Source organism: Gallinula chloropus, assembly GCF_964237585.1.
Source record: "Gallinula chloropus genome assembly, chromosome: 5".
Taxonomy (NCBI): Eukaryota; Metazoa; Chordata; class Aves; order Gruiformes; family Rallidae; genus Gallinula; species Gallinula chloropus.
Window position 1 is genome coordinate 79072894 of NC_140090.1, and position 24265 is coordinate 79097158.

At 43.8% G+C, this 24265-nt stretch overlaps 1 protein-coding gene across 1 annotated transcript in view; it reads right to left on the reverse strand.

Annotated features, from left to right (window-relative positions):
* Window positions 1-11926: 11926 nt before the first annotated feature.
* The window catches only part of LOC311192729 ((E2-independent) E3 ubiquitin-conjugating enzyme FATS), a gene marked incomplete at its 5' end in the record, with an annotated part of 72220 nt that continues 59881 nt past the window's right edge, over window positions 11927-24265 (reverse strand). Inside the window, 3 exons of the mRNA XM_084265289.1 lie at window positions 11927-12018; window positions 12482-12581; window positions 13785-13848. Coding sequence (XP_084121415.1) covers window positions 11980-12018; window positions 12482-12581; window positions 13785-13848 — 203 coding nt within the window. The 3' untranslated portion in view covers window positions 11927-11979. The remainder of the gene's footprint in view (window positions 12019-12481; window positions 12582-13784; window positions 13849-24265) is intronic.

Genomic DNA, 24265 nt, shown 5'->3' on the forward strand with positions numbered 1-24265 from the left:
CCCTGCAATAACAATGGCAGATGAACAGCTAAATGGTATTTTCTCTCTTCGCTGTTATCTCCTTGGGAAAGGAAAACCTATCGCATCGGTGTCTCTATTACTACAGACAGGGTGGCATGTGGCAGTAGCTTAGTTTGCACTCAGCTTTTAAGCCTCAGGCTCTGCTCTGCGGGAAAAGCAAGCCAGGCACTGCCTACAAAGGGAAGAGCACAGATCCTGCTGCTGCTGGAGCATCTCTGTGCTTTGTGGATGAGATATCGCACCCTGCGGCTGCGGGGCACCTGTGGCTAGAGGAAAGACTGAGGAATGAGGTGACAAAGGTCTCTGAGATCCTATCAGGACCCCTAGTCTTTCAACTGCATGGCCCCACATCCCCTGGAAGCGGTTTGGAAACATCTACCACGCCTCTTTCAGCAGGAGCCCTGGGAATTGCTAATGCTTACGGGGTGCTGAGGAATGTGGCTTGCATTAATTGTTACCTCTTGTCTTTCACCAAGCAGGGCTACAGCTACATCCTTCCCCCTCCCCTGCCTCTGCCTTGTGCCACTGTGTCACTTCAGTAGGTCAAGTTGAAGGAGTTTAACTTCCAGTTTGCATTTATATGTGAAAACAATTGGCTGTAAAGAGCACTCGGGCTCGTATGTGACTGTATGACAATACAGGCAGCTGGCTTGGACTCCGGTTATCAAATTACTAATTCATGCAGGAGCTTTGCTTCACGTGGCACTGGAAAGGTCAGTTCAGAAGAGAGCAATACGGAGGAGACCAGTGTGGAATAACTTACCTGGGAACAAGCACAGCACACGGGCTAGTACAGGCATCAGAGAGGAGGAGGGTGCGCTGAGGGAAACATCAACACTGGTATTTTCACCTTGGCTAAGGGAGCTTTGAGAAAGAATTAGTGGCCAACAGAAAGAACAGGAATTAATTAAATAAAGGGGTGGAGAGAACATACATCAAGTCTAAAACCTCCCGGCTATGATGCTGGAAGCTTTCATGGCATTAGATGGAAGGCTAGAGAACTATATGGCACCTGTGAGATGGATTATTGCATGCTACAGGGTGTGGAGTGTTAAAGGGAAGAAAGAAAGAGAAAGAGGAAGAGGGAAAAGAAAAAGCAAGCTGTGTCTGCTACCCTTTTTCTCCTAGTGCATCCCTGCATTACAGCCTGAGTGAAAGGGAGAGAGATAAACTGCCTCAGATAGTTGAACAGTTTCAAGAGAAGAGATTCCGATGGGGAGACTTCACCCCTGTAATGCTGCTCTCCCATCTTCCCAGCTAAGCTGTGATCTCCTTTTGGATATCCAGGAAACTTTGCTGTAATCACAATATCAAGTGTTATCCAGAAACCCAAGTCCCTTTGTTCCCCTATGTGCCAAAATGCATGAAGACTTGTCTGAGCTTAGCTACAGAGATCTACAGCTTGGATCTACAGTTTTGGGGCCTCCAGGCTGAAGTTTTTGCTGCTCTTAGAGTAAACAAAACAAAACAAAAAAGCTTTTCCCTTTGAAATCCGTGTGTCCCCCAGCCAGCTGCTGAGACTTTGTGTCTCCAGTCCTCCCTCACTTCATTAACTCCCTGCAAAATCAAGATCCGGCTGAACTGTGACTGCAGCGGCAGATTACAGTCCTCTATAATTAACAGGCATAGATATAGCACAGTACAGTGTGACCTTTGGCCACAGAGTTTCTCTCTGCAGACCTCTGTCACAGCACTCAGGCATAAAATAGCACGCTCCCCAGAACAGCATCCGTCAGCTCTGCTCGCTGAAATAAAATACGGGCTGTAAATATCGTTTACCACAAATACTGGAGGGAAGTTGAGTTCTATAGATTTCCTGGTCTATGAGGGCAAGTTTCCATCCTCTGCATCCTTAGTGAGCGTGCAGTCCAGCATGCCTCTCCATGCCTGAGCCACACAGAGTCCAAACCAAGTCGTTAGGCCATGAAACGCCAGGTCAGCAATCTTTCTGCTATCAACACATATATTCCTACCTCCCCCTCCACTCTCTTTGCAGCTCCCTACTTTGGATATGACCTTTTTTATTCTTCCTGTCCTTCGAATCCATCTGAGAGTTCTGCCCTGAAGCTTTGAGGTTGCTGGTGTGGCAGGGAGCAGAGGGCAAACCAGGCACCTCACTGCAGCCAGAACTCCCCTCTCCCAGCCATGAGGCCGTGGTCTGTCTGTTCATCCAAGTCAACAACCCAGCGGGTGCCCAGGAGTTTCAACAGAGCTCAGTTTCATTACAGGGATGAGCTTCTCCTGATATTCATCCCTCCTTCAGAATGGGATGTAGGGGGACATGACCAGCCCCTTTTCAATGGTCTGTGGGGACAGGACAAGGGGCAGTGGCTGCAAGTTGGAGCACAGGAAGTTCCACACCAACATGGGGAAGAACTTTTACCCAGCAAGGGTGAGGGAGCCCTGGGACAGGCTGCCCAGGGGGTGTGGAGTCTCCTTCTCTGGAGAGATTCAAGACCTGTCTGGACACCGACCTGTGTGCCCTGTCCTAGGGACCCTGCTTGGGCAGGGGGTTGGACCCCATGATCTCTCGAGGTCCCTTCCAACCCCTGTGATTCTGTGATTCTGTGATTGAGAACCAAGGATTTACTCAATTCCCCCTTGCTGCAGATGCACAAGGCACTTGCATATAAATTTGGGCTTTTATTGAGTGGAGACTCTTTCTTACTGTGACCTATCTGTGAGCTACTTGAAGTAACATGGTCCTTCCTACTTGTAGAGAACCTTGAACCACTACAGCCGACCAACAGGACAGAATACTGAGGTTGTTTTATCAGGGATTTTATCAGAGCAGAGCCCCCAGATGGAAATGTTTCTAGGTATCCATTTTTTCATAGAGAAGAAATTAAATCAGCCTCCAGCTTATTTGATTGATAAAGCGTGATAACGTTAAATTCAAATATAAGTAAAATTGACACAGCCATCCTGGAGTTATTTATATATGTAATAAATGAGATGCAGTATTTTTAGTCTGTCTCGAGGATAATAAAACATAATCTGAAGGAGGAAGCCCCTTTCATTAAGCTGAGTTTGGAGAACACTGCCTGCTAGCATCCTTTCTACCTGGAAGAAGGACATCAGGGCTGCCAGCGAGTGAGACAGGCTCATCACCATCCCTCTCCCCTTCCTGCTCTGCCTGATTCATCCCACCCCTCCACCGCAACATGATTTTGGAAAACAGCTCCTTTCCTCTGACAAAGCAGGGGAGTAAGCTCTGCTATAATGCTGATTAAGCTCTATATATGCTTTACAGGGAAACTAACTGCACAGAGACCGTTGCAGGCTGCTGTAACAGGGCCAAGGGTGAAAAAGCCAAGAGGAGCTCAAGCAAGAGCAAACAAAGAAACCCACCGCTCCAAGGATACAGGACCTTAACAACAACAACAGCAACCCCCTAAATTCTTCAGCAGTTAAACCACAAAAACCCAAACCTCACACGGTCCCTAGTCACATTCTTTTCCTGCAGCATAAACCCTGGGTCATGCAAACACAGAGCACAGCCACCGCCGGCAGCTGAGACTCCCTCTGGGGCATCCTTCCTGCTGTGGGGCACCCACCCTGCTGTGGAGCACCCCTGTGGCCCCTCCCTCCCCAGGACCCTGACCCAACAGCCTGAGCATCCCTAGGGAAGTAGGGCTCAGCTCCCAGCCCCACCCCACACTGAAGTAGCCATCAACATTTTCCTCTTCCAGCTTTTACTCCAGGAGAGGAAGCAAACCACACTAGCTGAAGTTTCCTCTGTTTCAGTAACACATGACCAAATGCTTATCTTCATAAATAATCAATGAATAATCAATCAATCTTCTTCTGCATGTCTGCAGCCCCCTGAAACTCCACTGGTTGTTCTAATCCCTGCTTGGAGTGCGTGGCAGGAGCCCCCAGCTTGGTTAATGCTACTGGACAGGAATTAATACTCTGCAAAAGAATAAGAAACTAAGGTTGTGGTCTCTTCCCATTTGGTGCTCTGCTGTTGATCAACCTCTAAGTACTGTGGAGAGCAGGAAATCCAGCCTTGTGGGAAGAAGCACCGAGGGTTTTCTGCCCTGCAGCCTGCTACAGAAAAACCCTGACAACATCCAAACCAGAGAAATTTGGGACTGTGTTCTGGGCATCCTGTATCCTCTCCCTGCAGACCTGGATTGCTCCTTGTTTTTCAGACCACCTTGAACAGATCCTTACTTTTCCATGGTGGAAGAAACATAATTTTAAGCTCTCCTACTAATACTCATGCTGAGAAGCGATGATTCTCCAGCAGGATGCCTTTATCAGACAGGACATTTCTCAGAGCATGGCAGGAAGGTTTCCTGTGCTAAAAAACTCTTTCAATACGACAAATAACTCAATAAACATGTTGGGTTTGGGGTTTGTTTTTTTTTAAACTTCAGACCAGACATTGAGAATAAGCACTTTGATCTATTGCTAAAAAATGTCACTGTCTCCCTGCAAACAAAAGAAATAAAACCCCACCAATTTTCACATGTCTCACAAGAGGACAATATCCAACTCAGACTGAAAATTACAAAGTCATATATTTTTAACATTCCAGTCTGGCCCTTTGCAAACCACAAAACAATGCAACATCCATCATCATAAACATTAAGACAGCAAATTAGGAGGACGGCATGTTTTTGTGTGTTTTTAAAGAAAAATAAATATCCCTAATGGGAAAACTGAGAAATCATTATGAATTATGGTGGTGTACATCAGGGGAGAACCAAACCCGTTAGGTCTTAATCTCGTATTATTTATGAGAGATAGAGTGAAGCTGTAGTTCTTTTGTTACAAGCATTTTCTGACTGTTAGGTCCTGATGCAAAACTTTAATTTCCTTTAGCTCACCAACACAGCAAGTGAAAGCTTCTGAAACTACAACAACTGGAAGGAAGACGTTGGGTTTGTAACATCAGCTAATGGTATTAGCTACAACAGTCAGCCTATAATTATATATATCTCTCCTGCAGTTTAACTTATGCTATTACAGAATTAAGTTTAGACCAACGAGCCCTCAAAGTTATATTTTTACATTATAACAAACACAAAAATTATATATGTGCTCCCAGGGGCATTAGCAGCTAAGCATATATTTGGCGACACTGTGCAGCGAGTGGGTAGTCATTACTAATTCCTCTGGTATTCCTCCCAACAACATTAGTCACCAAGAACTAATGGGGGTCTAATGCTCCAGCACTGGCTTGCTGCTCTGTGTGTCGGCAGCAGGGAGTACAGTGGTGATTCCCTGACATCCCTGAGGGGCTGCTGAGGACCACGCCGCTGTCACAGGGGGGCTGGGATGTGGAAAACTCACTGTGGTGTTGTCACCCCGGCTGGGCAGTCCTCAAGCAGCTGCACCATGCATCCAGGTGTTTGTTTATCTGTGGAAGAAACTTTGTCCTTTCCTCATCGTTTCTCCCTCAAGCCGTGGTCCCTATCCACCTCTAGCCTGTCTCCTGGCCTCCTTCTGCAGTGACATGATTTCTGAGGACAACCCGGTTACAAAACCTGATTTCTGTCCTGAACATCATTCCTTTTTTAACTCCCTGGCCACACAGCTCTATATTCCAACTCATTAAAGTGGCTGCTGAGGGACCTTTCTCTCAGACACTGTTATCAGGTAATCTGATTAGTCCAAGTTCAGACTGGACACCATTCCCATGACCAGCCTTTAATCACGAGCTTTATTACCTCTATCACCTTCCCCACATCACCCCAGAAGAGCACACACAGCACTCAGTCACTTTAGGGAACAAAAGGGCTAAAAAAGCACAGAGACACGAAATAAAAGTCAAAGTCTCCCTGTTCTTCAAGCACAGCTTCAAGAGCATATGAGGTGGTGCATTAAGAGATGGCCTGAGTGAGAAGATGAAGCTGGAAAGATTTCAAAAGGCCTTTGCCATTTCCTCCTGCCAGGTTGCAGAGCTGCAGTAACTCCACAACACTGAGCAGCCTACATCTAATAGGTGTTTGCATAAGGATTTTTCCTATAATTACATATTAGCTGAAGCTTAGCCATTGTAAGATACTGGAGAAAAGTATTTAAAACATGAAACCAAAAAATACATCCCTGTGTGTGACCAATTTTTGGAAAAAAATAAATCTCTGCAATTAGGGGCTCTTTCTCATATTCCTATCTCCACAACACGAACCTCAAGCAGTTAATTGCACTTTTCCTGTTTACTAATCGTATATAATTGTGTGCACTGTGAACACATTTGTGCTTTTTCTTTAATTTTTAAAAAATTTTTCCTTTTAATCACTCCACAGCTGGTAGGGAGATGATACACCTCATTATCTTATTCTGTGGGTCATCTAAAATGGATATTAAGTAATTCTGCCTCCTACAGCTTTGGTACAGAGCCAAAGAGAATGAGGAAAAGTAAAATCATAGAATCACAGAATACTTTGGGTTGGAAGGGACTGTAAAGATCATCAAGTCCCAACCCCCTGCCATGAGCAAGGACACCTCTCACCAGACCAGTTTGCTCAAGGCCCCATCCAGACCAGCTCTGAACACCTCCAGGGAGGGGGCAGCCACCACCTCCCTGGGCACCCTGTCCTAGGGCCTCAAGACCCTCAGAGTGAAGAATTTCTTCTTAATATCCCATCTAAATCTACCCCCTTTCCAATTTAAACCCATTCCCCCTCATCCTGTCACTCCAGACTCTGCTTAAAAGTCCCTTCCCAGCTTCCTTGTAGCCCCTTCAGGCACTGGAAGGTGCTATAAGTTCTCCCCAGAGCCTTCTCTTCTCCAGGCTGAACAAGCCCAACTCTCTCAGTCTGTCTTCACAGGAGAGGTGCTCCAGCCCTCTGATCATCTTCTAGCCCTCTGGACCTGTTCCAACAGTTCCATGCCCTTCTTATGTTGTGGACTCCAGAACTGGACCCAGCACTCCAGGTGGGGTCTCAGGAGAGCGGAGCAGAGGGACAGGATCCCCTCCCTCGACACAGTTGGCCTTTTGGGCTGTGAGGGCGCATTGTCAGCTCATGTTGAGCTTCTGATCCATCAGCACCCCCAAGTCCCCCTCTGCAGGGCTGCTCTCCAGCACATCATCTCCCAGTCTGTATTATGAGGATTACCCTGCTCCAGGTGCAGGACCTTGCACTTGTTCTTGTTGAACCTCGTGATGTTCCCAGGGGCAAAATGCTTGACTTAAAGAAGAGGATGCTTCTTATTTTCAATAATTTTACATGGCACATTCCTTTCAAGAGTTTCACTACAGCTAAACAGACATTGCAAGAGAGAAAATCCTGCCCTCCCCACACACCTCCAGGTAGTTCAGCTGGGAGACAAGTTGCCCTACCAGAGCCCAACATTTTCAATAGACAGCCCAGCATCGCTTGATGAACAACACAGGCTCCCCTCTCTGAATAAGGATTTTGGGCAAGGATTTTTTATGGTTGTGATACCAGCAGATGCATATTTAAATCCAAGCCTGATAAATATTTTCATACATACACTGAGCTTCTCTACCTGCAGTATATTTAAAGATTTTTAGTTTCTTTTATCCTAATCCATTTTTTATCCTCAGGTGTCCTTGCATTTTAGTTTGTGCCACTGCTCTCTAACCCTTTTATACAGAAAACTAGAGATTGGGAATGGTCTCAGCTGGGGTTGGGACTTCTCAACCCTCCCATTGCCTGATGCTGAACTGTGGCCATGGCAGCAGGGGAGCACGGTGAGGGCATCTCACAGGCATCCAGCCGGCCGTAGCCCAGCTCAGCAAGCAACACACTGAGTAATAAACTACACAGGATTAAGTCATGGTACTTGATGAAATATGACCCTGTGGGACAACCCCATGTACTGATCTACTCTGTCAGTGAACAAGTGGCCGCTCAGTGCTCCTGGAAAGATAATTACCCACCCATCAAAGCACACAGGCTTTTTTGTCCCTGAAGCCAAAGGGGCAAACATCTCTGTGCACGAGGGAAGCTGGGGTATTTTTAGCCATGGAGCTGCTGTTACCACAGTGGATGTATCAGGGAATGGTTTCCCCTGGAGAGAGCTGCCAGAAACTTTATCCCTGCTTTTCTGTGTTGTTTTCCTTGTAAATCAGCGCTCCCACAGAAAGCATTGCACTAACATGGCCAGTCCCAGATACTCAACAACAAAACCTTTAGAAAGTCCTACCCAGACACTCTCCTCATCTATCTGACCAGCTGAGTAAACTTGGAGAAGTAACTAATGACTTGCATACACATACACAGGAAAATATTTGGGTTTAAAATAAATCCCTACAATACTGCAACCCTCAGTGCTTTACGTTGCAACGACTCTCAGCCTTTAATGAGGCATTTCTGTCAGATGCAATTAATGATGCCAGCCAGCAAACAAACACCATGTCTCACACACCTCAAACACTGTGTGTTCCCTATGAGGGCTCCATTCTCAGTAGTGCAAAACTTCAGCCCTACCAAGAGGCTTTCTGTTTCAAAAGGAGAATGCCAAGTCAATGTGTTGGCAAACCTGTGTAGGCTCTGTGCCTTAACACCCCAAAACCATCTCAACATCTCACCCCAATCAACACCTGTTATTAAATAGTGCTCTGTGGGCACCTACAAATCATCAGCATGAAGAGATGACCCAACAATGGGAACGTCAACAAATGCCAGTGCCTGTTACCAAGGACGTTAACCCTTGTGTAGCCATACCAGAAGGAACATTTGTCCCTCCTGAAGACACAGGGCCAACAGCCAGAGACCCCAAACTCCCACAGCATCTAACAAGAAGGAAAACACCAGTATTTGACAAGTATGGATGCTCTCCAATTTAGGCTGTGGGGGGTTTCTGTGCTGAGCACTATCCGATGGCGAATGTACTCTTCACTTTGAAATGCCTGCAAGTCCAAAGTGAAATTATGCCCATTTTTTTCCCTAACTCTAAACTTGGTTAAATTGATGCCTGCTTGCATAGGGCTAAGCCTGAGGCTCATGTTTTTCTGAAGTAACATTTTCCCATACGGTCTATTTTCTATTACAATGACTAGACTGTAGAGCTGAAATGAATGTCAGAATTGTTTGCTGGATACATTACCAGATACCTTCTTTTCTGAGGCTCAGAAAAAAGAAATTAGGTTTGCAACAGAGATCATTTTTTTGGTTTTCTGAACCAAAGGTTTCATATCTATGTATAAAACATTCCCAGACAGTGATTTGCATTACACATCTTGCTCACTAGGTATGCTCTCAGGATTATTTATACAAGAGAATTCCCACCTCAAATTGCTGTATATTTGTCTTGCAGGTTTTGAAAATTACATTTAGAGAAAATAAAAATATTTGGAAATAACCCTTCTACAAAGCCAAAAGATTTTGTAAATAGTGCACTGGCTTTAAATCTGTGAGTCTGTGGAGTTACTCATGAGCCTAGTGAGGATGCTGCAAGGCCAGTGCTGTACCCAGGATGCTCAACTAGAGGAGACCAGGTCAGTTGTGGAGAGTCCTGCCCTGGTCAGCACGTCAATGGGGGTGCCAAGGGGCAGAAACCAGACTAAGCCACGTTGTTCATCCCAGTTGCTCACATAGTTCATTTCATCATGAGGACCTGGGTGCTGTGAGGAGGAAGAATAGCTCCTCTGTTTGATATCCCCAGCCAAACAATGAGAAGCACGTCAAATATGCACATATATTTACATATGCATATCAAATTGTACAGGCATGTAGGAGGGGTTTATTATGACAGTTGGATTGAGCCATCTCCCTTTAGTTCCTGGGCATCCTGCAGGACACGTCTTCTACTGCCAATGAGGAAGGCTCTGGCTCTTCTGCTCTGCCAGAGAAGTGGTGGAAAAAGGTTTGGGGCACTCTTCTCCTGGTGGCACTGGGTGTTAGTCCCATACCACGGGAGATCCCTGACCCTCACTGTGTGCTCCTCTGCAATCCATCCAGGTTCCTGTGGTTATCAAATACCAAATGTCTCCATACCAAACCAAAATGACTTGCTCTGGCTCTAGGGTAAGACTACAAGAAGCCTTAAATGTGCACAGTAAAGCAGGCTTATATATATGTAGCATTTTTCTATGGATATTGCAGGAAATAATGCTCCAGAAGGGTACAGACTTGATGAACCAAAGCCACATTTCTCTGAAGTAAAGAAACAAGAGATTAAGAAACCAAAGGGGGAAAATGCTAGGGGAAACCAAAGGGGATTTCAGCACTGGCTTCTGTGGGAAATGTCTCTAATTGAGCTATAACTGGACAAAAGCTTGAAAGATCCTTCAGATTCAGTCTAGGAGACCATGTGTGTGGGTGTGTCTATGGCTATAATTTATTAGTTTGTGGTGGAGACCCAGAAGCCCAGTAGAGAGAGAAAGGCTCTCCTGTTTAAGTCAGGCCACGTGTTTTTCATGGAGAGCAGTAAGAAGGATAAATGAACTCACAGGAGAGCAGGTCTACCACGCAGATGAGCTGTGAAGCTTGGAGGATGTTCTTTTGTGCAGTCTAAGTTCTACTTGGAGACACTTGTGGTCCAGCACTGACTTTGGTTTCCAGTACAGCACTACCTGCTTGATTAAAACAGACTCTTTTTGGGAAGAATAGAAGCTTCTTCCTTGCAACCAGAATTACCTTACCTCACAAGTCCTCTTGAAGTGCTAATCGAGTTTGCAAAGATATCTATCTGCAATACATTTGTTTGATAAATCTCTATCTTCCTCCTGAGCAAAAATTAGGATCCTTAAGCCTACTTTACAAACTGGAAAGCTGAAATATAGAGAGGCAAAGCATCCAACAAAGAGAGTCAGAGCACAGAATAAAAGTAGGTCCTTGTGTCCAGGACAGGTCACACAGCTGGAGGCTATCTCAGTGGCCAAAGCCCAGCTCACAGACATCACCCTTCCAAAAAAACCTGACCTCACAACTCAGTCTAGATTAGAAAAATAAAGCACATCTATCAAAGGCCAAATTCCAGCCTCTTGCAAACACACTTGATTGAGTGTTTGTGCAACAGAGGTTAACACATGCAATGATTTTTATGGCCAATATTTTTTACTGTAGGGTTTGTGGCACACAGAGGCAGGACTTCTCCAGCACTTTCAATAGTTGTGTTATATTTAACAGTACCAAATAAAAACAGAGCGGTTGGATCAATATTATATTCATATTTTATTCCATAAATAAAACTCCATTGGTTTGTAAGCTGGTTGTTTTCACTTCCAAAATATACAAATAAAGATTTAAACATTTTGGGGGAGGGAAACATTACAGATGGTTTTAGTTCTGTAGTTTTGATGCAAGCATACTCCTTGGCACCACTTCTTAATATGCCATTTCTATAAATACTTAATGCTTACAGAAGTGGAGTGAAATATATATATTACAGTGAAAAATATGAAAACAAGTGTTATAATCAAATTTTAAGTATTGCTCTTTAGCAGGTAAGCTTGCTGTGTAGAATCACTATATAAACAGGAATAGAGTTCTTCAGAGAACTAAAATATTGGTCCCTTTTGGTATGTTAAGTATTAATGTGAAACTGCTGCTGCTAGTATGTGGTAATGCTATTTCAGAGAGTTTCTAAACATAACAAATAATGATATTCATTTTTCTTTACTTCCAGGATTTAACTCACAGGAAATCAATTAATAGAATACTTCAGGCAAGTAAGTGCTCCAGGTCTTATAAACCCAGCCCTATGGCTACAGAGATGTATACTTCTTAAAAGGTTAAGATAAATAATACCCACTGCAATTCAGTATTCACATTAAAAATTCTTAAAATTTCTGAGTAAATTGGCCAAAAGGTGATGCTCTGAAATAGCTGTGTTCCCTTTCAGACTGGTTTTGATTAGTTGGAAGTCACCTTAAAATTTCAATTGAAATAGAAGCGATCCTTTTTTATATAAAGATCCAAAGGTAAGAAAGAAATACCACCAGGTAATTGAGATAGCAGTAAGTTTTATGGCTTATCTAGCAGTCAAAGGCATTTGAGAGCCAATTAGGATGATGGGCAAGAGGATCCTTTGTCACTCTGTGTTTCTTTGAAGGAGCTGGTCCAGTAATTGCTAGGAAAAAAATAAAATAAAATTACAGAACAGCCTTAAAATACTGTTAAGACACACGAGGTGGCTCTAACTGTAGAAATCTTCAGTGACACTGGACAGGAGATGGTATCAGCATCAAAAACCACCAGCTACACTGATCAAAAGTAAAAAAAAAGCATGGAAAACCTCTCCATGGTGGAATTAGATGGAGGGATAGAGCATTTAAACAAGGGAACACTGGTAGTTGTGTGGAAGATGGAGCAGGAATACATGGGAATACCTCAGATCCACACCAAGATTAATCACCTAAATACCTTCTACAACTAACTCATTACTCTATTTTTTGCAGGGGGAGGGAATTAGTCCTGGCTTTGCACATGGTTAGCACAGGTTCTCCTTGCAGGTGCTACCTCTACAGACACCTTTTACCAGTAAAAAAAAGGGGTTAACAAAACTGTACTTGGCATTCACCATAAATCCTCACCTTTTTAAAGAGCTCAGCACGCAGCCTGTTGCTCTGGATGATGACCCGTTTCTGTTTTTCTTCCTGTTTCTTCTTTACTTCAGGTAAATTGTCATAAATCCTGGAATGAATTCAGCAAGTTAACTTCACACATCATCTCAAATAATCGATTTTTCCTAGAGGAAATATTTCTCTTCAGTGAAATACTTGTCATTAACAGGCATCTCAAGCACTTGAATTAGATTTATGGGATGGGAATTCAGAAATTATTATTTATAATGTTTTCATATAAAATCTGACTGGTTGAAAAACACTTCTAATTTTGGACTAAAAAGTAAAGAGATGGGATCAGGTTATCTGCATGCAGCAGCATAATACTGGGCTCGCTTCTAATGAGCTCAGTGGAGCTGTTCTCAATTTATAGCAACATAATTCAAACCAGAATCTGGCCTGTACAGATTTTTCTTTTATATTTATGTCACAAAATTAATAGCAAGCAATTATTTTCAAGTATTTTTCTAAAATAGAAGAAAACCATCATTACAAGACAGTAGACTGGTAGCATTTTTTTTCCTCTGCCATTAGGAACTCTTTTTACCAAAGAGAACGTAATCTGTTCACTTCAAATATAACCTGAGCTGCCCTCAAAGAGGTGACTTCTTGTCTGATCTTTTTCCATTAAAATATGGGATAAAATTCCCAGGGGTTTCAAAAGAAAGTTGGACCTTCCTCCACAGCAGTCCTGTCCATTGCACATGTGCAAAGCCTGTTTAGTTCTGATTTTTCCTCATAATAATTTGCAACACAAAGCTCTCAAAGCAGCCTGTTTTGGCTGGATACTGTACTTTGGAGATGAGCACTCTTAAAAATGGGGTGAATCCTGCATGGTAGCCATTTGCAGCTCTCCTTGCTGTAAATGCCAGTGTGAAGTGCAATGCAGGTAAAGGTCAGGCACCACATTTCCAAGAGTTTGCTGTAATTCCCACTCTGTGTGCTATAATGATGACAAAACCCAGCCCAAAGCAACTGCATCTCTGAGGTTTTTGAAGGTCCAGCTTTAGGTACCTCTCAGAGACTAAGTTTTCACACCATGAGTACTCCATGGCATCCAAAATAGATAGAAAAGGGATGTGTAAAGGGCAGGGCTGACCCAAGTGTATCACATTGATACAGTGCAAGAAAAATATGGGCACTGCACAAAAGCAAAAGGCAAGCAGCATGACAGAGCAACCTTCCTGGGGATGAAGATGCCATGGAAAGGTGCTGCTTTAGGCATGGGATGGCAGTGATTCAGCTGTGACCTCTACACCTCAGCAATTTGTACCTTTTCGATCTCATATGCATCTCCTTCTCTGGAATGAATCTTTCCTTTGGTTTGAAGAGGTTATCTAGCAGAGAGAAAATAAAGTTAACATTGGAGGAATCTGCCTTTTCTGAAGTGGTAAATATCACATTTCATGTGGTCATAATGTGATATGGCCGCTCAAATTTTTGGTGGCTTAAGGACAGATCCAAATCTCCTTAAGCCAATGAAAAGGCATTTAACAACTTCATCTAGAGCTGAATTGATTCCCAAAGCTCCCCTGCAGAAAAAGAAGGATGGGTAAGACCCATATCAACCAGCAGAATTCATTTTAAGTGCCTATGACCTTTTTCATTGTCATGTGCAGCTGTGTACACCCTTTATTCACACCAAGAACCAGCAAAGATCACTGCTGCATCAAGCAACCTATTTTCCCCATATGCAAGCAACTGTACCCACGTGCATCAGCATCCTCATCTGATGTGTGTTGGGAACCTGCCTGCTACCACCATTTCTCATTCGATTTACACCTGTTTTGCAGAGCTGTGAATAATTAAGCCGAGCGTTAGGAGAAGGGAAAATTATATTACTCTTTCCTGATCAAATATGAAGAGATCTGTGATAATTTCAATCAGCATTTCCCTAGATACAGGAAAACAATTACCAATCTTAGCAGTTGGCGAGTCTCAGGAATAGGTAATATTAACACCTTCCTTGCAAGAATGGTTTCTGAATGGGAAGGGATGGTGGGAAGGAAGGAAGCCAGTAAATACGTAATCAGAACTGATCTGTGATGAAGGACATGACCTAACCACATTTATCAGGGAGAGAAGGGAGCAGAGGGCTGCTGCCCCCACAGCTATGTTACTTAGATTTACGTCAGGATGCTGAAAGAAAAAGTGGGGAGATGGGTCAGGGTCCCCACTCTGGGGCATGTTGGGAGGATGGGAGGAAATATCCCTGTGGAGCACAAGCTGCTGCCCTGATGTGCACAGGCAACATGAGTCACTGCAAGCTGAGCTCCTCAATTCAGCTCTGAAATAAATGGTTTTATGTTCTGGTCTCTGAGCACAAGGACAACTAGAGCATTGCCTACACCCAGACAAGGCACTGAGGACAGGGGTATGATGCCCTGTGTAGTCACATTAATCTGGATACCAGAGGTACCGTCGCAGAACATATGCCTAAGTGGAATATATGAGTGAAATTTTAAGCCCTTCTGTTTTCCAAGGGAGTTTAGAAGATGTAATGTACATCACAGCAAGGTGCCACGTCGGCCTCTTCCCATCATCTCACTGAAGAGACAAAATACAATAATACAACTAAATACAATAACAGCAGAGAAGGAAATACCCATCCCAGAAGTGCCCAGTGCAGCCGCTGGTCCTGAGCTCACACACCAACCACTACCCAAAAGAACACACCTTCCCCATGCAGTTTCCTGCCTGCTGTTAAAGACACTAACTGATTCAGAGATATTTATGGCAGATGTCTTAGCAACCTGTGATGGTTTAGGCCTGGCTGGAGGCCCAGTCAGCCTATCACTCCCCTTTTCAGTTGGGCAGCCCTAAGCAACTGACAGGTTACACCCGGAGGGAAAGCAGTCCTCAGATTCCTGTGCTCCTCAGAAGAACAGTCCTATCTTGATGTAAGAATAAAGGGGAGCTTTGCAGCCATTCCTATTCACAACCTGCACAGTTTTCAAAACATGAATTGAGAAGAGAGAGGAGCCTGTGAAGCCTCCTCTGCCTGAGGACTAAACTTTTTCCCACTCAGCAGTTGTCTACACTTAATCATGCTTATTAGATCTTCAGTACACACAAGCACCATGCTCAATTTGCTAGGAAAATACAATTTGCCTTTTATTTATTACTGGTTTTATCTTCATTTATGGGTTCATTAATGTAAAAGGAATAAACACTTGGATGCTTTTGCTGTCCAAATAACCCTGAAACTTACAGGACCAAATTGGTCATGATCTGGACAGCCCTGGTGAAGGATTAGTGTCCAGGGCCATTAATTTTCTGGGACCAATGTGGATCCAAGCACATTTCAGAGCTGCCTCAGCATAGTCCCTTTCTGCTCACAGTTGAGCACCTCATTCTGACTGCTCAGGCTTGCAGGATGCCTCCCTTCCCACAAGGCACATCCTCTAACCTGGAGTAGGGCATGGGATCAGTCTCAAATTGTGTAAACACATCACCATGGGTTCCCTACAGAGCAAAAACAAAACCAGGAAGCACTTCATGCTGCACAGCAAATCCAGGCACCTTCTTTTGTCTGTGTGGTAGTATGGTCCTCAATGAGATCCCTGTCATGACAACCAGCTCCATGCACAGAAGAGCAGCTGAGGGCATTGGAAATCCCACTCCAGCAGAAACTTGTACAGCCTGCATCAAGTCCTCACACCCTAAGTCAAGGCAAACCCCTGTAATACCATCAGACAGTGTGAGAGGCCAGCACAGAGCCTGAGTTTTATGTGATTTCCTACACACTGTGAGTGACATCTCTCAAATTTATGAAGTTTTACTCCTGGAATTCTCACACATGGGATTTCTGGAACAAAACTAATGGTTTCAGGGATTCTGATCCCCACTTTTCCTACATAAAAACTGGTAATGACACATTAACATTTCCAGACCTCTCTGTGTAACCACCTGAACGTGTGAGGGATGAAAAACCCAGCTGGGGATCTCCAGGCCTGTGACCTACCTTGTAAACAGCATGACAAGCCAATTTGGTTTTTTCTTTGAGTCCCTAAGACAGGCTGGCCTCTGTGTTTGAGTTGGTGGAAGCACTGCAGAGGCCAAGAGCTGTGCGGGTGCTGTTCCTCCCTGATAATCCTCTTCTGATGACACAAAAATCATAGAATCACAGACTGGTCTGGGTTGGAAGGGACCCCAAGGGTCACAGAGTTCCAGACCCTTGCCTAAGGCAGAGCCACCAACCTCCAGGCCTGGAGCTACACAAGGTTGCCCAGGGCCCCAGCCAACCTGGCCTTGAACACCCCCAGGGATGGGGCATCCACCACCTCTCTGGGCAGCCTGCTCCAGCCCCTCACCACTATCTCTGTAAAAAACTTCCCCCAATATCTAATTTAACTTTTCCTTCCTTTAGCTTTAATCCATTCCCCCTTGTCCTGCCATTATCTACCCTTTTAACAAGCTGATTCCCCTCCTGTTCCTCTGCTCCCTTCAGGGACTGGCAGGTCATAATGAGGTCCCCCCACAGCCTTCTCTTCTCCAGACTGACCCAGCCCAGCTCCCTCAGCCTCTCTCTTTGTAGGGGAGCTGCTCCAGCCCTCTGATCATCTTTGTGGCTCCTCTGACCCCTCTCCAACAGTCCCACATCTTTCTTGTATTGGGGCCCCAGCTCTGGACACAGGACTCCAGATGGGGCCTCACGAAGGCACAGCAGAAAAGTACAATCCCCTCCCTGCCCCTACTGGCCAACCCTCTTCTGGTAGTCTTGAAGAACACCAGACCCATCGCTGCCTGCTAAGTACGTGAATATGTGGCTGTGCTGGTGGCTTTGAATGAAAGGAAAATCCTTCAAGAAAAAAATAAATCTACCTTGGTTATAAAAAACCCCCTTTGTGAAGCAGCTTGGAGTCAAAGGTTATCACTTAGGAGTAAACATCCATGTACATATCTCAGCTTTTTCTCAGGTCCCTTTGTAGAAAAACAGAAGTCACATGCAAGCATCAAGCAGAAATAAAGCTAATCCTTGGTGGATTTTAGGATTAGAATTCAAAAATTAACTGAAACAGCAATAAAATTGGTATAAATGATGCATTAAAAACCATACGTGCATTTAATTATTTCTTAATATTCAATACTGAGAAGAAAGTGTATTTCAAAAGTAGAAGAGCAGCAGAGATTCAGAGCTGTAATAACCTGCCACACACATTATGAAGACTCGAATTAACATTCTTTCCTACCCAGTGAAGATCAAAGCAAGGCATAAAGTGGACAATTCCCCAGGTTGATACTCCTCTAAATTGCATTTTATCAAAGTTCCTTATCAATTTCCATAGCCTTGTATTACTTGTGGAGAAAACTATTCTGAAGGCTAGAGGAGAAGTGATTCCAAAGTAGACATTCAGCATTTCCCATGAGTTAAAATAAAAAGTATAGACAGAGGGGCATGAAACAATTCATTGGTGCTTTACTCAAACCTTGAGAAACTCCTGAGCTTCTGGTATTTACACCAACACTGGGTGAAACCATGGTCTGCCATCCCCACAGTGGGAGAAACAAGCTACTTCAGGAGGTTGGAAATGAGAGTAAATGATTCAACATGGTAATATATTTTAACTAATGCAAAACTGCACCTCCGACAGGATGAGTAACTTCCCTGCTTGGGAAGTTAGTAAATGTTTAGACAGAGAACAGATAAAATGACTGTGTTGGAACCATCCCCTGACTCCTTATTTACCACTACATCACTGAAACACTTAAAAAAAAAAAAAGAGAAAAAAGTGTGAAATTTTATCAAAGGCCAAACTCTGCCCATCAGGATGTACATATGTGTTGTCCTGACAGGAATGCAAATTCCCAGAGTTGGTTAGGAGCTACAGTATATCTTTGAGGATGTGTTACCAGTCCCTGAGGAGCAAAGCACCAACAGTGGTGGTTCTCTGAACTGTTTTTTTACTGAACCAAAAAAATAACTCACCAAAAGCCCAGTTACCCAGAGAAGTCCTAAGATCTAAAATATATATATATTTTTTTAAACACTGCTTTTTAAAAATCAACAGTCCCCTAAAAAACAAACTGGCCTTGAATCTAAGATAAATGTCAAGGTGGCATTCAGCTTAGCATGCCCACAGCACTTGACTGGGAACTCATCCAGAGAATATAAACTAGTGCCTACACCCAGGGCTGCTGCTCAAACTTTTGCATAGCGTGTGTCAATGACTTCATGCAATGAATTACTTCAGCTGCAGTCAACAGATGAGGTTTTGGTATTATTTATTAAAAAAATGCAATAACCCGTTAGTTAAGGGCTTGGTGGTAAGACTGCCTGCCCTTTCTGCTCATCTCAGAGACATGGTAAAGCTCAGAAGTGCTCCTTCACTCAAGAGGACCCACAGGAAGGTGTTCCATGAGCTTTCCAGCTGTTGTCCTACACTGTGGCTATTGAGACTTCTGTTCCTCCTTAACATTTTAATCTCAACAGTGGAGAACATCACCGGTATCACTAAAAGCACCATAAAGTTTGCAGGCTTATGAAAACATTTTCATACTAAATTAAATTTGGACATGATGCAGGAGATTTCAATCCCCTGTCTAAATTGTACTTGAACTTTCACAGATTTAATCCGGAGAAAAAAAAACACTTATTAGCATCTCACCTGCCCTTCCTAAATCATTCTCACTTGATTAGAGCATGTAGTCTTGAAAAGCATAACATTTCTTTCAGAAATAGCAGTTGATGAAGACTATGACAAATCTTGGTAAATTCATCAAGAGATTCATCTATGGTAAAATTTGCACCAGCTTCATAATCCCAAATTCTTTCGTTTCAATTGCTACTCATGGCTGGAATTGGACATTTTACTCCTACATTAGAACACCCATAATAAAAACTGCAGTTCTCTGTTGGGCTACTCCAAGGCTCCAGTAAAATTACACCCTCCCCCCTGCAAACTGACTGAACTTCATGAGTCACTCATCATAAGGCAAATTTTTTCAATGCTGTCATCATCCCCGCACCCAACTCTTCATATTTGAAGATTTTTCCAATTTATTGCCACCTTCCTTGCACAGAGGTTGTCTTTCTCCCCCGTGTGCAAGGATTAGGGCATGGAGGGGACATTCTGGTCACCCTGTTCACTGCATCACCTCCTCCTCTGCCGTCACAGTGAGCTCGAGCATCACTTTCCCAAGGGACTGTGTCACCCAGTGCCAGTGACCTGCAATGTGCTGCCTCGTCTAGCTGACTCACAGGCCCTGTTCTAATCAATGGGATGAATAATAGGATCATAAAAAGAGGTCATTCCTCTTCCTAATTCAATTACCTGACTGCAGCTTAGTCTTCATTCAGAGCTGTCAGCCCTAACCAAGGGGCCAGGTGCCAACAGCATCAGTGGCACTACAGCTAGCTATGACTTTTGATGGGGAAAAGGAACCAGAGGAACAACACACCTGAAGTCACACCTGAACAGAGATGGGCTGGTGGCTGCAAACATCTCCCCAGCCCCATCTCTGAAGAGGATGAGGATGCACTATAGTGGCTGCAGGGTTTGCTGGCTGCACACTGATGGCAAGTTTTCTGATTGCCATCTTCTCTCTCTCTCTCCAGCCTAAACAAAAACCTCCCTGGCATAGAGCTTCTCAAGAAACCAACCCCTTGAAAACAAACACACAAACAGCAATCCTTGCCCTCCAGGCTTTTGCAGTTACAATAAAGCTTTTCTGGAAAGGTTCAGAAGCACAACCGAGGAGGTATAAACTTGTTTCCCAAATATTACTAAAGATACAGGATTTGGATAGAAACCCAGAGAAACACAGCAGGCACCGCAGCAGGGGCTGAATGGTAACGTTCAGCTTATACTGTCATTTCCAATGAACCACCAGCCTCTCAAAGGCAAGGGGAAATGGAAGGTATGAACAAACCATATGCGCCTGAGAAATGTCTTTAAACCCCTGAAAGTGCTTGTGTACACTAAGATCACAAGGCTGTTCATTATGCAGATTTAAAGGCCTATAAACAGCTGGTAGTCCTGTCACTGGAGTAATTACATTACGTTTTTTTGGAGATTTAAATCCAGTTATTTGAACATTGTTTCTATTCAGTTCGTCACAGTGGGATCTCTAATTTGTTCGACATAGTCAACAGCAGAGTAGTCTATCTTGGACTAATTAGCACTCTCGAAATTGAGTAGTACACATTCCACAGCACAAAGGCTAGCGTGAGAGTTGCAGGGTCTCTGCCTTCAGAGTGCTCTTGTGACGATAAAGAAGTCTTCTGCAGGATAAACATTTTCATTTTACCAAGATTACTTCCAGCATTTCCTAAAATCCTGCTCGTGAATTACAATTAAAAGTGGTAAACATCTTAGGGTTTGGGTTTTGTTTTTTTTTGAGGATGAGGAGGTGAATGGAAACTGCACAGATGTTGGTATTTATATGGAAATGATGTTAAATGCCAATTATTTCTTTCTTCTCCAAGAAACTAAAGTTGTAACACCACTGTTAAAACATTGGAAAACCGTGCTAGCTAATAATCTCATTGTATCAGTAAAAACACTGTAGTCTGATAGTCTCAGGTGGAGGAAAAATCTCTGAAGGTCATTGCTCTTTTTTCTGGGGGAAAATGGTTTTACTGAAATAAAAGCTGCGAGTCCAGAGCGAAGCGCACGTCACAAGCTCACCTCAGAGGGATGGGACTGCAGCAAACCTGTCGAGTGCTGAGGGGAACATCTCAGGCTGCAGTTTAACCCCCATTTTCACCTGCATAAAAGCATATGGGTGCAGCCCCCCCCCTCTCCCCACCCTGCACCACCTTCTCGCATGGGCATGGATGTGCGCCTGGGGACCTGGGCCAGGGATTGCTCTCTGGTCATGGCAAACTAACCAGGGAACTGATGCTCTGGGAGCATCTTAGGGTGCATGGAGGCACCCTACTCCTGTCCAGCCACAGATGCCTTTATAATCCATCCTTTAGGTCACTTCGTCGGGGTCAGTGGAAACTAAACTCATCAGCCAAACCGCTCTTACAATAAAGACCATTGGAAAATGTATGAGGGTGTGCTGGCAATGAGCCCTATGAACCTCAGAGACATAAAGACCTCTGCCCCTACTCTTCCCTGATGTCTCTGGGGTTTGTAAAAATGGGAGAGGAAGAAGCTATCAGACTGAGAAAGCAACCACAACGTCACACCCTCAGGCCTAGAGTGCTATCAGGACAATGCTGCATACTTAAGCAAGTTTCCAGGTCATTATTTTATCCTCCTGGGTTCAGAACTACAAATGTTGTTTCAGTGTGTGATGCTCTGAAAGAACAGCCTACTTCCCCAGCCCAAGAAACCTGCAGACAGGCTGCATTTGGCAGAGGTTTTTAAAGACTGGAGTGGAGAACAGGAGAACCAATAATATTAGTACTAAATAAAATACAAAAGCCACTGCCTGTGTGCACACAAGTGTTTGCTGCCCAGTTCCCTTGACTTCTAATGAGGCCTAGTATCTGTTTTGTAAGGGATCATCCCTGCTGTGTGTCCTTTGGCTGCTTTCAGTGTCCTCTGTGCACGGGTGCAGAACACAAGCCACCCAGCAGCTCTCTTTGGGAAGGGGATGCTCTCATTGCACCCATCTAAACCAGAGGCTGGTGCAAAGGGAAGTGGTGCTGCCTTCCTCCCTCATCATCTCCCACTCTCCCTCTTGCCTCACCTCCACCAGAGTTTTCCTGATGACAACAGCATTTGATGAACTGGATCAGGTCATTTGATCTGATAAAACCTCCAAGAGGGAATCCTAATTATAAGGAAATAATAAGAGTGGCTCCTGCTAGACTCATCTGAACCACAGGGGCACAGATGGGCCACGGGCAGTGACAGAACAGGCAGGGACACTGCTGCTTGTGCCCACAGACTCCCTTGCACCAGGTTATAAAGTGGTGATTCCCACATCACTGGCATTTTGACACTGTCTTCCCATCTCAATAAGTGGAAGCGTGCTTCCATTCCCTACCTGGAATATGGCTGGTTTTTGCACTGTATTTTACTTCTGTTTTCTCAAACATCCTAGAAGGCTTTTGCTGCTTTAAAAGCACATTTTACATGCTAAAATGGCTTTTTCAGAGAATACAGAATAGTGATGACAACAAATTATAACTTCTCTTTCTTCCAGCTTTGGGGGCAAGCAGAAAGAATGGAGAAGGCTGTGACTCTGGCATCATCTGCAGACCCATCAGACAGATACAGGCAGCCAGTGCCCTCTTGATGAGCACAAGAGGGAAGCCCTTACCTCTTCTGCAAGAGGGGTTGCAACTAGCAAAGCTTGGGAGCATCTGTAGGAAGCAAATACTCCCCACTCTGGGACTCATTAATGATACTGATCCTTCTGCAAAATAACATCTACCAGGAGAAGTCCTAAAATACCAATTGTCAGGACTCAGAGAGAACTACAGATGCTCAGTACACTCCCACACAGCTCTCTGAACTGCAGCCTGCATGGCTGTGCTTTAGCAGGGACCTAGGATTTCCAGCATTAATTATGGCTATGCTTTAATAACAGACACGTGGCACCTCTGTCATTATAGAAACATTAGAATCTCACAAACAGAAACTTGTGCCTACACAAAGGCAGATGAGTTACAGAAACTAAAGATTCTCCTTGGACAGATTTATCTTGAATGACCAACCACTAAAACCAGGAAATTGTAATTTACTTGAATAATTAATGAATATATTTCAATATTATGCTTTTATTACTCATTAAAGCAGCATAAAGATTAATATTTAATATATATTAATCTTTAATTATAATTTAAGGAGAAACGGGATTAACTTTTCATTTTACTGTTTCTCTAAGTATTTGCAAAGCTGTTTGAGGGACTTTTGATGATGACCAAAGGGGGAGATATTTGCTGCTTCTTATAAGATAATGTGACACCCTCCTGGTCTGTGCCAGGCAGGCTGGTGCAGGCACAGAACTCCCAAAATCACAGGGCAGCGCAGCCCTGGGCGATCTGAACCCAAAGTAAATTAACTTGGATAATGGAAATGGTGGGTGAATTTTATTGACTCTTTAAAACATAATTCATGTTTTGTGCTTTGTTTACCTGTGCCTATTTAGCTCTTACAAAAACCCATCACCTACCTGATGTAAGGTAGTGTCATACCACAACAACCAGCGTGGATGGGGTGATAGAAATTGGGAATCTCTAATGCAAAGCATGGTGAGACCCCCAAGATGAGGGCTGCACCCAGCTTTCCTGCACACAATCACATTCCCCAGGAGCAAAAAACATACACGTTTCCCAGTGTTGAAGACAAAGATTTTCTTTCCTGCTTCCTCCAGGTCACCTGTCTAGTTGTTTTATGTTTTCAATTGATCTACTTTTCAGTAGAATAATGTGGCTTCAAACAGCCACAGATTTAAAACCAAAATGCAAAGAGGAATGCCAATTAATCAAATAAATCTTTTTTCTTTAGTGAATTAACTAACATCCAGATTGTAATTTTATATATATATATATATATGTAAAATGAAAAACAAAACCTGGAAGTAATTTGTTCAGAAGTAATTTACAGAGGGGTGCAATTGGGACAGAGCTGGGAAGGTGCTTCTCAGAGATCTATTTTACTTGCTGGATATTGGGTCTGTTCACCACTAGGATAATAAAACAACCTAATCAACTTGAATTAGGAAATCATAGAGTTTAGATGCACTGCACACAGTTGCTGGGCAGACAAGCAAGAGTTCTTTCACAGCTGAGGGCTTCCAGAGTCAAGTGTCATGTTCACAACTGATGCTGCTGACAAGACCAGATTTGGA